Source organism: Sturnira hondurensis, unplaced genomic scaffold, assembly GCF_014824575.4.
Source record: "Sturnira hondurensis isolate 20B ecotype Veracruz unplaced genomic scaffold, ASM1482457v3 Scaffold0004474, whole genome shotgun sequence".
NCBI lineage: Eukaryota > Metazoa > Chordata > Mammalia > Chiroptera > Phyllostomidae > Sturnira > Sturnira hondurensis.
Genome location: NW_028077105.1, coordinates 7,029,515 through 7,040,480, shown reverse-complemented (window position 1 = coordinate 7,040,480; position 10,966 = coordinate 7,029,515). Strand labels below are relative to the sequence as shown.

General features: G+C 41.1%; 1 protein-coding gene across 1 annotated transcript in view; it reads left to right on the top strand.

Annotated features, from left to right (window-relative positions):
• The first annotated feature begins 7,057 nt into the window (after window positions 1-7,057).
• ENPP3 (ectonucleotide pyrophosphatase/phosphodiesterase 3) overlaps window positions 7,058-10,966 on the top strand; it is a 77,375-nt gene continuing 73,466 nt past the window's right edge. Inside the window, exons 1-2 of the mRNA XM_037045728.1 lie at window positions 7,058-7,206; window positions 9,764-9,839. Coding sequence (XP_036901623.1) covers window positions 7,129-7,206; window positions 9,764-9,839 — 154 coding nt within the window. The 5' untranslated portion in view covers window positions 7,058-7,128. The remainder of the gene's footprint in view (window positions 7,207-9,763; window positions 9,840-10,966) is intronic.

Here is a 10,966-nt window from a genome sequence, read left to right as displayed (position 1 = left end):
GGAGATCATAGTAGGTAGTCATGTCCCCGGCCTAGAACTTGACCAGTGAAAGGTTTTAAGCTAGATTTGTCTGTTGTTTCTGGGCCTATAGGTTAAGATACATTTGAAATACCAGAAAACCTGTGGAAGGGGGTATTAACCTCAAAAGAATACATAATCTTGTTAACTTTAAACCCATTCCTACCCTGCTTTTTCCCCCACTTCTATGTAATCTTCATTATGGTCTCTTTTAAGTTTCAAATGCATAAAAGAAGCCGCAAAACTGTTATTCTGTGGAAGATAAGAAAACTCTGCCAGCACGTGTCAACTCATAAAAATTCTCTGCAGGTTTTTGACTCAGACAACTACTTGATGCTGTTGGCAGGTTTCAGACAAAGCCAGGACCACCCTGAGGACTGGGGCCAGGTGCTGGGTACAAACAAGGGCCCATTGTGCCCCAGGGTTTTGCATCAGGTGACCTGGGGGTGAGTTTCTCCTGGAATTCCAGGCATTCTTGCTTGAAGTAGCAGGCCCTGTCTTTATTTGATTTGTTCTTAGGAAATCCTCAGAGGTGGATAAGTGTTGTGATAGCTCAGGAAAAGGGGAAGAAAGGGGGCTGCTGCTTTTAATTTTGTTCTTTTTCATTGGATCACTTAGTAAGCAAAATCCTTGCTGGTTAAATGAGATACTGAACTCTCTTTGGTCCTCTGAGATACAGAGCGTGTGCCTCCGGACCTGAGTAACAGTGATGTGAGGGCGGCAGTTCTTCAGATCCTGACTGGCGTGGCGACGGAGATGGGCTCTGTGAAGAGTGCAGTGCAGTAGTGCCGCCAAGTCCCGCGAAGCTGGAGGGGGTCCTGGAGGAAGGGCAGGTTTCCCTGGAAAGGACGCACCCCAAGAAAGACGCCCAAGAAACGGGCCTCTGCCTTGGAAAGTGTCATGATTTGGGCTGCGTCAGGGAAGGTTTTACCTTACTTGGGTTTTCTTAGGGGACCATGAATCTTGGGTTTCCAAGAGGATAAAGCAGTCTTACAGGGACAGCCACTGCATTTGTGTCACCTGGAGACACGCAGGTAAGGACTGGTTTTCCCGAGAAGTTGGTTCAGACTCTACAGATCTCAAAATTAACAGGGGGAAATCATGCCTCTGGGCCAGAAAGGCCCATTATAGTTAGCCTCCCATATATGACTAAGATGGCCAAGATAAGGATTCTTCAATATTTCCAAATTAATTTTTGTGTGCATAATTAGAAAAAGTCGTTTGTAGAATCAGGCAGAATGAAGGAAAAAATAACTTGCATAGACTATCTAGGTACTCAAAAACCTTCCTCTTCTAGGCTAAAAGAAAAAGGACTTAGATAATGGATCAGCCTATGACATCTTTTAGGTGTCAACCTGATTCTTTGTGGAATTTAATGTGTCTGTGTTCAGTTTAAGAGGGAGAAGGTCATTCGGAACTTGACTTATCAGGAACAGATATAAACTGCAAATGCTTCCAAAACAAAATTTGGATCCAACTGTTCTGTTTGTGTCTGTCTGTGTTTGTCTGTATATGTACATTGTAAGTGGGAAATCATTTTCTACCCTTGGATAGTAATGTTAAAATTAAATTAAAGGCAAGTGCTTGTAAGGATTGGGTATTCTGAATTTCTCAGAAATATAGAAACTAAATCAAATGCTTTTTAAGCACATGATCTAAGATTAATTCCTAGTAAATAACAGCTAGCTTAAGTTTATATGTTAATAATTAACTTATATCTATGAACAATGTTTCTAGAAGTTATAAAATGTCCAAACTAAAGAATGTCAATTGATTGCTTCTTAGTTTGTATTAGATACTGAGACTTTAAGGGTTAAAGTCTCAATATATGTAGGAGGACTTCTAGAATATATTGGGTGGTTAAACAATGGTTGTAAATTAAATGACTAGCTGGGGCTGTGGGAAACCAAGATGACCACTTGGTTATCCTTGGTCCCTGGCTTCCATTTCTCAGTTTTTGCATCCCCTTATACATCACAGTGCATTTACGCTGGACTTAGATGAAGAAACCAATGTGCTGACATTATTGAAAGGAGATGGCTTACACCATTGCCAAGTTTTGATAAAGTCAGAAATGCCAACTTGGTAACTGCTTCCTTTCACAGTGAGCTCTCAGGAGACAAAGACTTCAGATACTGATTTTTTGAAAAGATTAAATAAAAGACTCTCTTCAACCTTCTTGGAGGGACCTTATCAGGTACCCATCCATGGATGGACATTGACTCCTATCTAGGAACAATGAAGTCTCCTCGACACCACCAACAGAAATGGACAGCTAGCCCGAGGCACTGACAAGGCGTGTATACCCAGGGACTGATGTCTATGGAGGAAAGGCGCCACACATTAAGGGAGACCTGCATGGCGGCCTTACTGAGTTTGTACTCAGAGAACTAAAGTAACCACTTGGATGGTCTGAAATTGCTTTTTAAACTAAAAGCAATTCAGGGCAGGTAGTTATGTCCTAGGGCAGTATTTTTCCCTAGGAAAGGTCAATCTTTACCCATCTGTCTTTTGCATATAAGATAACATTCTTGATAACATGCCTTTGGAATAACAAAACAACTCCCATCACCTCTCATTATTTTTATCATGGTAATTGTTAATTGTTAACTATCCTGTACCGCCTATGTAAAAGAAGTGTGTGTTTATTGTTTTACTTTTTGTTAAATTCCAGAGGTTTCCTCACTTTGCTTTCTCCCACCTCCCTAATTTGTCATTGATGGATTTCATGTAACCCATTTATAATGTATCTTCTTTTTTGATTGTAATGTATAAAATAAGTGCAAAACTGCCAATTTTTTCTGGAGCATTTTTGCAATTTGTTGAGGTTTTGCTTCCTGGGAATTGTTGTCAGTTTGGCTCAGATAAACTCTTAAAAATTCTTACAGGTTTGAACATATTTTGCATTCACATATTGAGTTCAGAATGTATTTTGTTTGATATTTCTGTAGATGTTACACTAGATGCCAAACACACAAAAAATGAGGAGATGGCAAAATTAAAATCATGATAATTCATAAGATAGAAAAAATCCAGAGGTCCCCCCCCCCCACAATAGAGGCTAAAAGACCTGACTCTGTTCCATTTACCTTACCTTCCCTTTTTGGGAAATATTCAGCCTCCACGCAGATGCCTTTGCCCGTGTCAGCAAGACAATATCACTGAGGCTTCCTCAGAATGTGTCCTCCTAGAGCTGTGAGATCACACTCACTGACCACAAGGTTTGTTATCAATGCATCATTCAGGCTATCATTTTTTAAAAGATTTTATTTATTTATTTTTAGAGAGAGGAGAAGGGATGGATGAAGAAAGGGAGAGAAACATTGATTGGTTGCCTCTCCCACGCCCCCTACTGGGGCCCTGGCCTGCAACCCAGGCATGTGACTCACTGAACACTCCCAGACTTCACTCAACGCACTGAGCCACACCCACCGGGGCTGGTTGTTTTTATTTTTTTATTTTTTTAACCCTAAGGGGGAACTGTGGACAAAAAATAATTAAAACATGCATCTGTGCTCATCAAAGTTGAGATATTGTGTATCTCACCTTGGAAAATGTCTTCACATACATAGGTACTGAAAAATAACTGATATCAACACATAAGCATTAACTCTATCACTTGGATGTCTAATAACGGAGACACTTAATGTATATTTCAATTTCAAAAACTTGAGTCCTGTAGTCCGTGCTGAGGTTTTGCCTTGTCTATACACCATTGCCTCCAAGGTCCCATGTATAATTGCTAACACCAGTCCCACCAAGACAGCTACTTCTAGGTTCAGCTTCTATGTTGGATCTCCCCTTGCCAAGGACTAGCATCTGTTCTTCTTATACCAACTGCTTACCTGGTTAGCTTTCTGCCTGCGAGGCATGCTCATTAATCTCCCTGTAGGTTTTTCTGCCTTTTTCCTATGATGGGCCCTTTATTGTAGTTGGCCATCTGCCCACCCAGCCCTGTCATGTTATTTGAGATCTCCCTGCTTTGTTGAACTCTTTCCTGCTGCTGGACTTGAGCCTAGTGTCTGCCTCACCTCCACCACCCTCCTCAGTGTGTCTAGTTCCTCTGAACTTTCCTAGTCTGGTTTGTCTAACTGACACCCAGCTCTGGGGCTAGAACCAGGAAGGACAGATTGATGAGACTTAAGGAAATGGATGGTGACAGGCACCTTGGGCTTTCCTGAGACAGCAAGGAGTGAGCTTTCTGTAATTTTATAGAAATTTCTTGAATTCTGTGGACACAGGGACCTTGTAAAATATGAAAAACGGGTATGATTGGTGGGGTACATAGTGTAACACTAGCTGTCTTGCAGAGCACAGGTGTTCTTGGCCATAAAGCATTAAAATACGCAGAGTAAAGGCTTCAGGACCCAGAAGGTACAGGTTGTTCTAAAGTTAAGGGGAAGGAATCATGAGGTTTCCAAGGTTCAGGTAACTCAGAGAGTGTGAGCTCAGATCCGTGCGACATCGGCAACCTATTCCAAAGTCTAAATTGCATGGAGGGTGTGGATTTGGCTGGTGCCCAACCCTCAGGTGAACTGTTAGGAATGTTTCTAAGATTTGAGATTCTCAAAAGAAGTTGGGTTTGGCTTCAGTTATGGGAACCCCTCTAGCAGAAAATATGACTAGAGACTGAGCAATGCCAGCATCTCTATGTACCTTAAGTAGATTCCCTGAGGTTCACGTATATCAGGACCTGAAGGACTAAGGTTTTTCTCCATTATAATATTTGAAACTTAGTAATTTTCAGATGATATGAGGTCACCTTTAAAACATAGAATTTGTTTTCAAGAGTCAATTAATTGTAAGTTGCAGAGGTCAGACTATTAGAGGCCCCATGACTTTTTTATTTAGTGGTTTTGTGTGTGTGTGTGTGTGTGTGTGTGTGTGTGTGTGTTTGAATGGGGGTGAGGGATGCTGGCAGAGTGGGAGGTAACAAATCACATTGAAAATTACTGTCTTTGGGTCATTTAAACATATAAGAACTGAACACCCACCATTTACTATAACTCTCTTCGGCTTTGTTGCTATTAATTTAGCATCTTTCATCCTAAGTATGTTGTAGGCAGTTAGGGAGACATGAGCAGAGCAAGGAAGATGAGCCAGGTGCAGAAGGTCACCAGGGTGGAGAGGCCTTAGCAAGGGGCAAAACTGGGGAAGCAAGGACTTCACCCTAGTGTAACCTTTTCTCCCCTAGTGTATCACTGGTCATGCAGTTTATATCCTTTGAACTTTCTTCCCTAGAGATAGCTTCAAGGCTTCAGATGTATTTCAGCTCCAGGCCCAGAAAATCAGCAGACCAAACAAATACCACTGTGTACAGCTGCCTCAGGATCAGCTGCAATAACTAATGTCCCTCCACCCTGGTACCAATTGACCAGTGGAGACCACGGCCCTGAAAGGACACCTGGAAAGCTGATGAATATTCTGCTGAAACTCTCCCCTGAGACCTCCCCCAAGATTTCCACCTGCAAGAGAGAGATAAAACCCAGAGGACAAAAGACCCAGTGCCCACTCCTCTATTGAGTAGCATGCTCTTGCCTTTCCCTTTCTCCCTTTCCTCCCACAGGCATGCACCCCCTAAACTCTACTAAGAGACCCCACAAGACTTGCAATCAGGGGAGCAGCAGGCAGTGGCAGCTTGTCCCGAGCTAACCCCCTGAACCTGTCTCCAAGGCCCCTTTTTCTCTGACTTCCCAGTGAGCTAAAACAGTCCAGCTTAGACTCTCCTGTTATTTCTTGTATGCTAAGCCCTTCCCTATTTCACTGTCCTGAGTGTGCTTTTGCAGCGGCCAATATATTCTTGCTTTACTGCACTTCTTTTAAGAAGACAAGAACTGAAGTCTTGTTATCGTGCTGGTGACAAGTACATGTATCTATAAAAATAAGAAAATAGCCCTGGCTGGTGGCTCAGTGGACCAAGTGCCAGCCTGTGAACCCGAAGGTTGCTGGTTCAATTCCCAGTCAGGGCACATGCCTGGGTAGCAGGCCAGGTCCCCATTTGGGGTTGATGAGAGACAACCACACTTTGATACTTCTCTTCCTCTTTTTCTCCCTCCCTTACCTTGTCTCTAAAAATAAAGAAGTAAAATATTTTTAAGAATAAGAAAACAGCCCTGGCTGGTGTAGCTCAGTGGATTGAGCACGGGCCTGTGAACCACAGTATCGCAGTTTGATTCCCAGTCAGGGTACATGCCTGGGTTGCAGGCCAGTTCCCAGCAGGGGACTCACAAGAGGCAACCATACAGTGATATTTCTCTCCTTCTCTCCTTCCCTTCCCCTCTAAGGATTAAAAATAAAAGAATAAGGAAATAATCTGTTTAATCTGTTTTTTAGTAAAAAGAACTTTAGCTATGGGGAGTTAATTGAGTAAATATTTGACTTGGGATTAAAAAGATACATAATTTAATCAAAGCCTTACTTTACTCATCAATAAAACAAGGATAAAATGTTTGTAAGGCACATTTGTTAAGTTTGTCAGGAGATAATGTGTATAAAACATGTCAAATTGTGGCCTTGGTTGGTAGGGCTCAATGGATTGAGCACCAGACTGTGAAGCAAAGGGTCGCCAATTCGATTCCTAGTCGGGGCACACGAGAGGCAACCACACACTGATGTTTCTCTCCCTCTTTCTCCCTTCCCCTCTCTAAAAAATAAATAAATAAAATCTTAAAAAATAAAACTTGCCAAATAGTGAACATTGTAAAGTGCAAGTGAGTAATTAAGTATTTTACATGGGTGTAGCAGAACTGGAATTACTACTGTGGTTAAAGCATATTTTTAATGTTAATTTTCCACTATGACATAAAGTGTATGTAAATATTAAAACTCCCTGGAATTTCTTTAAGGAGGCTCTCAGTTTTGTGCCTTTAGTATAAACTGAAAAGAGAGAAAGTACAGTCATTTACAATGTACTGGACATAAACTTTCATATCTCTACAGTATTGTGGCTACCACTTACTTCTCTCTTGATTGTGCAATCACTAACAGTCTGTGACCCTCCCAAAGAGTTAAAAATCAGTCACTGTAACTTCTACAGTGACTCCTGGCCAGACTGGAGAAAGGAAGGAGTGACCTGTCTCTGTTAAAACAGATTTATGCAGCTGAAACCCAATGGATTCTCTGATGACTTTACAAGTGGAAGAAACTGTTAAGAGGACCACTGCTAAGAAATACAAAATAATTTGTATTGTAAGTACAGTTTACTTTTACTTTATTATACCTTTGTGTCAAATGTTTAATGTATACTCTCTTCATATTTGTTTGTACTACTATTTAAATGTAAAGTTTTAAGTGATTGTATTCAGTTTTATGACAACTCTAAGGCATTTAGTAGTTTTATTCATATTTTACAACTAAAAGCATTTGAGTGACAACGAATGCCTATTGAACCGAAAGTCAGGGTTTGTGCCAGAACTTTCTGTAGCACTCCTTTCCGTCTGACTGCAGTTACTTCCCAAGTCCCATTTTTATTGCATGAATATTTTAAGACCAGAAACAGTAATTAAAATCACTGTATCTTATATCCTTTGTTGGACTGTTGATTTTATCCTGTTTTACGTCCCTCCTACAATTAATCTCTCTTGCCTAGTTTTCCTTTCTTGTTCTTTCCTGTCCTAAAAACAAAATGAACAAAAAAATAACTACAAAAAACCCCACCTTTTCTTGATTTTATTACTCTCTCTCTCTTTTGTTTCTACCATCAGCCTTTCAGGAAGAGGGGAGCACTCTCTATTGCCTTGGTTTTCTCACTATTCAGCCATTCCCTGCCATTTGGTTTTGTTTTCACTGGACTCATGTCACCCTTCGAAAGCCAGCCCTCCCCTGTTCTGCTCCAGAGTCTCTATGACAATGCATAGATGTTGCTTGGTATTTTCGCATTTCGAATTATTCTCTCCCTTTGCTTCTGCGATGGCATTAAAATTCCCATTTTTATGACTTTTCTTCTTATCTGCATTCTCAGTCGGTATCTTTCTTCTCAGTTCACAACAGTCTTTCACCAAGCCCTATCCAAAGATCTTCAGACAATCTCACCTTTTCTCTTTTTCAGGGTCGTATTCTGAACCAACAGTCCCAAGTCCCCAGCTCTGAGCTCTCCCAGAGTTTCTGCCACACAGTTTCAAGCATCTCCCCACTGGCTCCTCATCTAGTACCGCAAACCAAAACCTACTGCATGATCTCCCCACACCTATCCCACCGCTGTTTCCTCCCGCATTCCTTCCCTGAGTTGCTGCTCCACCATTCTCTGTCACTCAAACCTTGGGAAAAATATGTATTCACACAGAACTGCCTCATAGAATAGCAAAAACCCCTTTAAGAAAATAGCCCCTGATTGTCAAAGAGTTGTTAGAATAACAGCCCCTCCTTTACCTTGAATAGGAATATATATCAATTAGAATTAGACAGGCACAAAAACAGAAGAAGCTGGTTAGCTATTACAAACTAAGCACATAGAAACAACTACCAAGGAGTTAGAGTCCACAGTATACAAAAAACATTTTAGACAGCAAGATAGATAGCCAAGTTAGACATTACAAAGGCTTATAATGAATTTCCTAACCTCTGCTCGGTCTAAGTGTACCTGTTGCCCATGACAAATTCTGAGAACTTTAATAAACAGTAAGACATTCAAACTGTGTACATAGAACTATTTCAAATTGTCTGATTAATGTTCTCCTGGTCAAAATAACTTTTGTTTAACATAACTGATACTATGGGAACTTTCGTACTTTTCCTGGTTACCTTTGTATTGATTTTTTCTGTTTAACTGATCATGCTATGCACCTGTACATGTTAATCACTACCAGAAATGAAAATATAAAAACCTGCTTGTACTTGCAATAAACGGAACAGTGCTTCACCTGCCTTTGAGCTGTGTAGTTGCCCGTTACCCAGCGCCGACGCCTACTCTCACCTGAGGGACCCTTAGATAAGCGGCGGCCAGACCTCGGCACCTACACGATCTGTGTATCCATTGCATTCCTGTTCTTATGATAATATGCAGTATTCAGACTGTATCATCCAGCTTGCTTATCACTAGACTTAATGGATAAAGTAGAGGTGAGAGGGAAGAATTCTCTGTAATTATACCACAGCCTAACCCTAGTCACAATGCAAAGTCCACTGCATTGAAGGGCTTGGTCAGCAGCGGTGATAATGAATGCTACACACAGTCTTTGGTCACACAGCTTCCAAATTAGGCTACATCACTTGTGTTGGAACTGTAGATCAAAGCAGGTCACATGCCGGCTTATTATGTGAACACCACATTTTTACTTATGTTAAAATATTCTCATTGTCCTCTGATGGACAAAGTGGGATCAGGAGATAATCTGCCCATAAGAATGAGGTTGGTAACTACTTCACAATTTTGGAACATTTTGTTGTTTTGTTGTTTTTTTTTTTTTTAAGAGAAATGACCTTCAAACAGTTGTCCAGTTAAGAAAGAAAAATGGGCAAAGCTTTCATGGTTTAATTCACTTGGTTTCATGTGTTTAATTCACTTTAGGATTAAGCTAAGGGGGATGAATGTATTTAAATTTAAGGATTTGTAATAAATGGTATTTCTTCCCAAACCTTCTTTATTGTCTGGCATTGAATACAGTTATGTACCTCTGTCCTTGCTGGGTCTGGTGACATGCAGAAGCAAACACTGTGTGGCCTTAGAATTCACTGAGGGAAACAGTTGTCTGGATCTTTGTACATACAGTTTTGAATTGTAGAGGCCACTTTTCATTTTGTGTGGTAGGTTCTTCTCGTTTTGTTGGTGATTGTGACGCTTGGATTAGGCCTGGCGCTTGGACTCAGGCAGCTGGACGAGCAAGGTATGCCACTCAGCCCTGTCTCAAAACATTATTTCTTCTTTCTCCTCACCTTCACCTGTTCAAACATGTGCCGCTTCTCACCTGAGTCTCCTCTCTCCTACAGGTAGCACCTTCCTTCTAGGTTCTCCTTCTCCTAACTCCTCTTATCAGGAGCCCAATCTGTGATTAGCGTTGTGTACAGTTCTGCTGGACTTTACTCTTCACCCACGCCCCTCTGCTCCTTTGAAAGGCAAACACATCCCACATCCTTCCAGTATTTTATCCTCACTTTTCTTACCTTCCTAGAGGACTTTAATAACTAGACTAAAGACTCTAGACCCAACTCCTGAATATCTGATAATAAACTTGGCCACAGGTCTTTGCTGCTCCCTTCCCAGGCCCTCCTGCTACCTCTCCTGCATCTTGATGTCACCTGAGGATTGTGCTGTCCCTGAAATCTCGGGATTTTTTTGGTTAGGCAGTGCCACATTCCTGAAATGTAGTGCAGAATGAAAGCTTCACAGTTTTTTTTTTTCATAAGAAGCAATGAAAAAAAAAGAGGTACATTTCCCAAAATATCAAAACACCTCATCTCTCTTTTGCCATATCTTATTAGTAAGAACAGTAAATAATCCATTTACAAGTGACTATGCATTGTTTTGGTACTTTTCCTAATGGGAAGCAGGAAGTCAAATGTTAGATAATTTATCCCCCTCTTAATTTTAATTTGGTTGATTAACTTTTACTATGACTCCTGTAGGGCAAGTCTTAGCACTTCTTTATGACGGAGAATCTTGGTGAGGTTAGCTGACAATTTTCCACTTGTTTCCACTTGACAATTAACAAACACTCAGTGTTCCTAGGGTAACATGAAAACAGTGGAACTGAAAAGGTGGACTTTGCCTGCCAAATGGCTGTTTTTTCTTGGTCACTTTCCTGTTGTGTTTCTGAACTACAGTGCCAGTGTTAGATCTAACAAATGTTGGCCGGCCATTTTGGTCATTAATTCTGATGTTCGTGCACTCAGGTGGGTGCCATGTCCAGGTTATTTTATCCCACAAAGCAAGAGGCTTATACTAGTCTCTGAAGAAAAGCTATAGTTCTTGACTTCCTTCCGATAGTGTTACACCTACAGGCTGGCTTCCCAA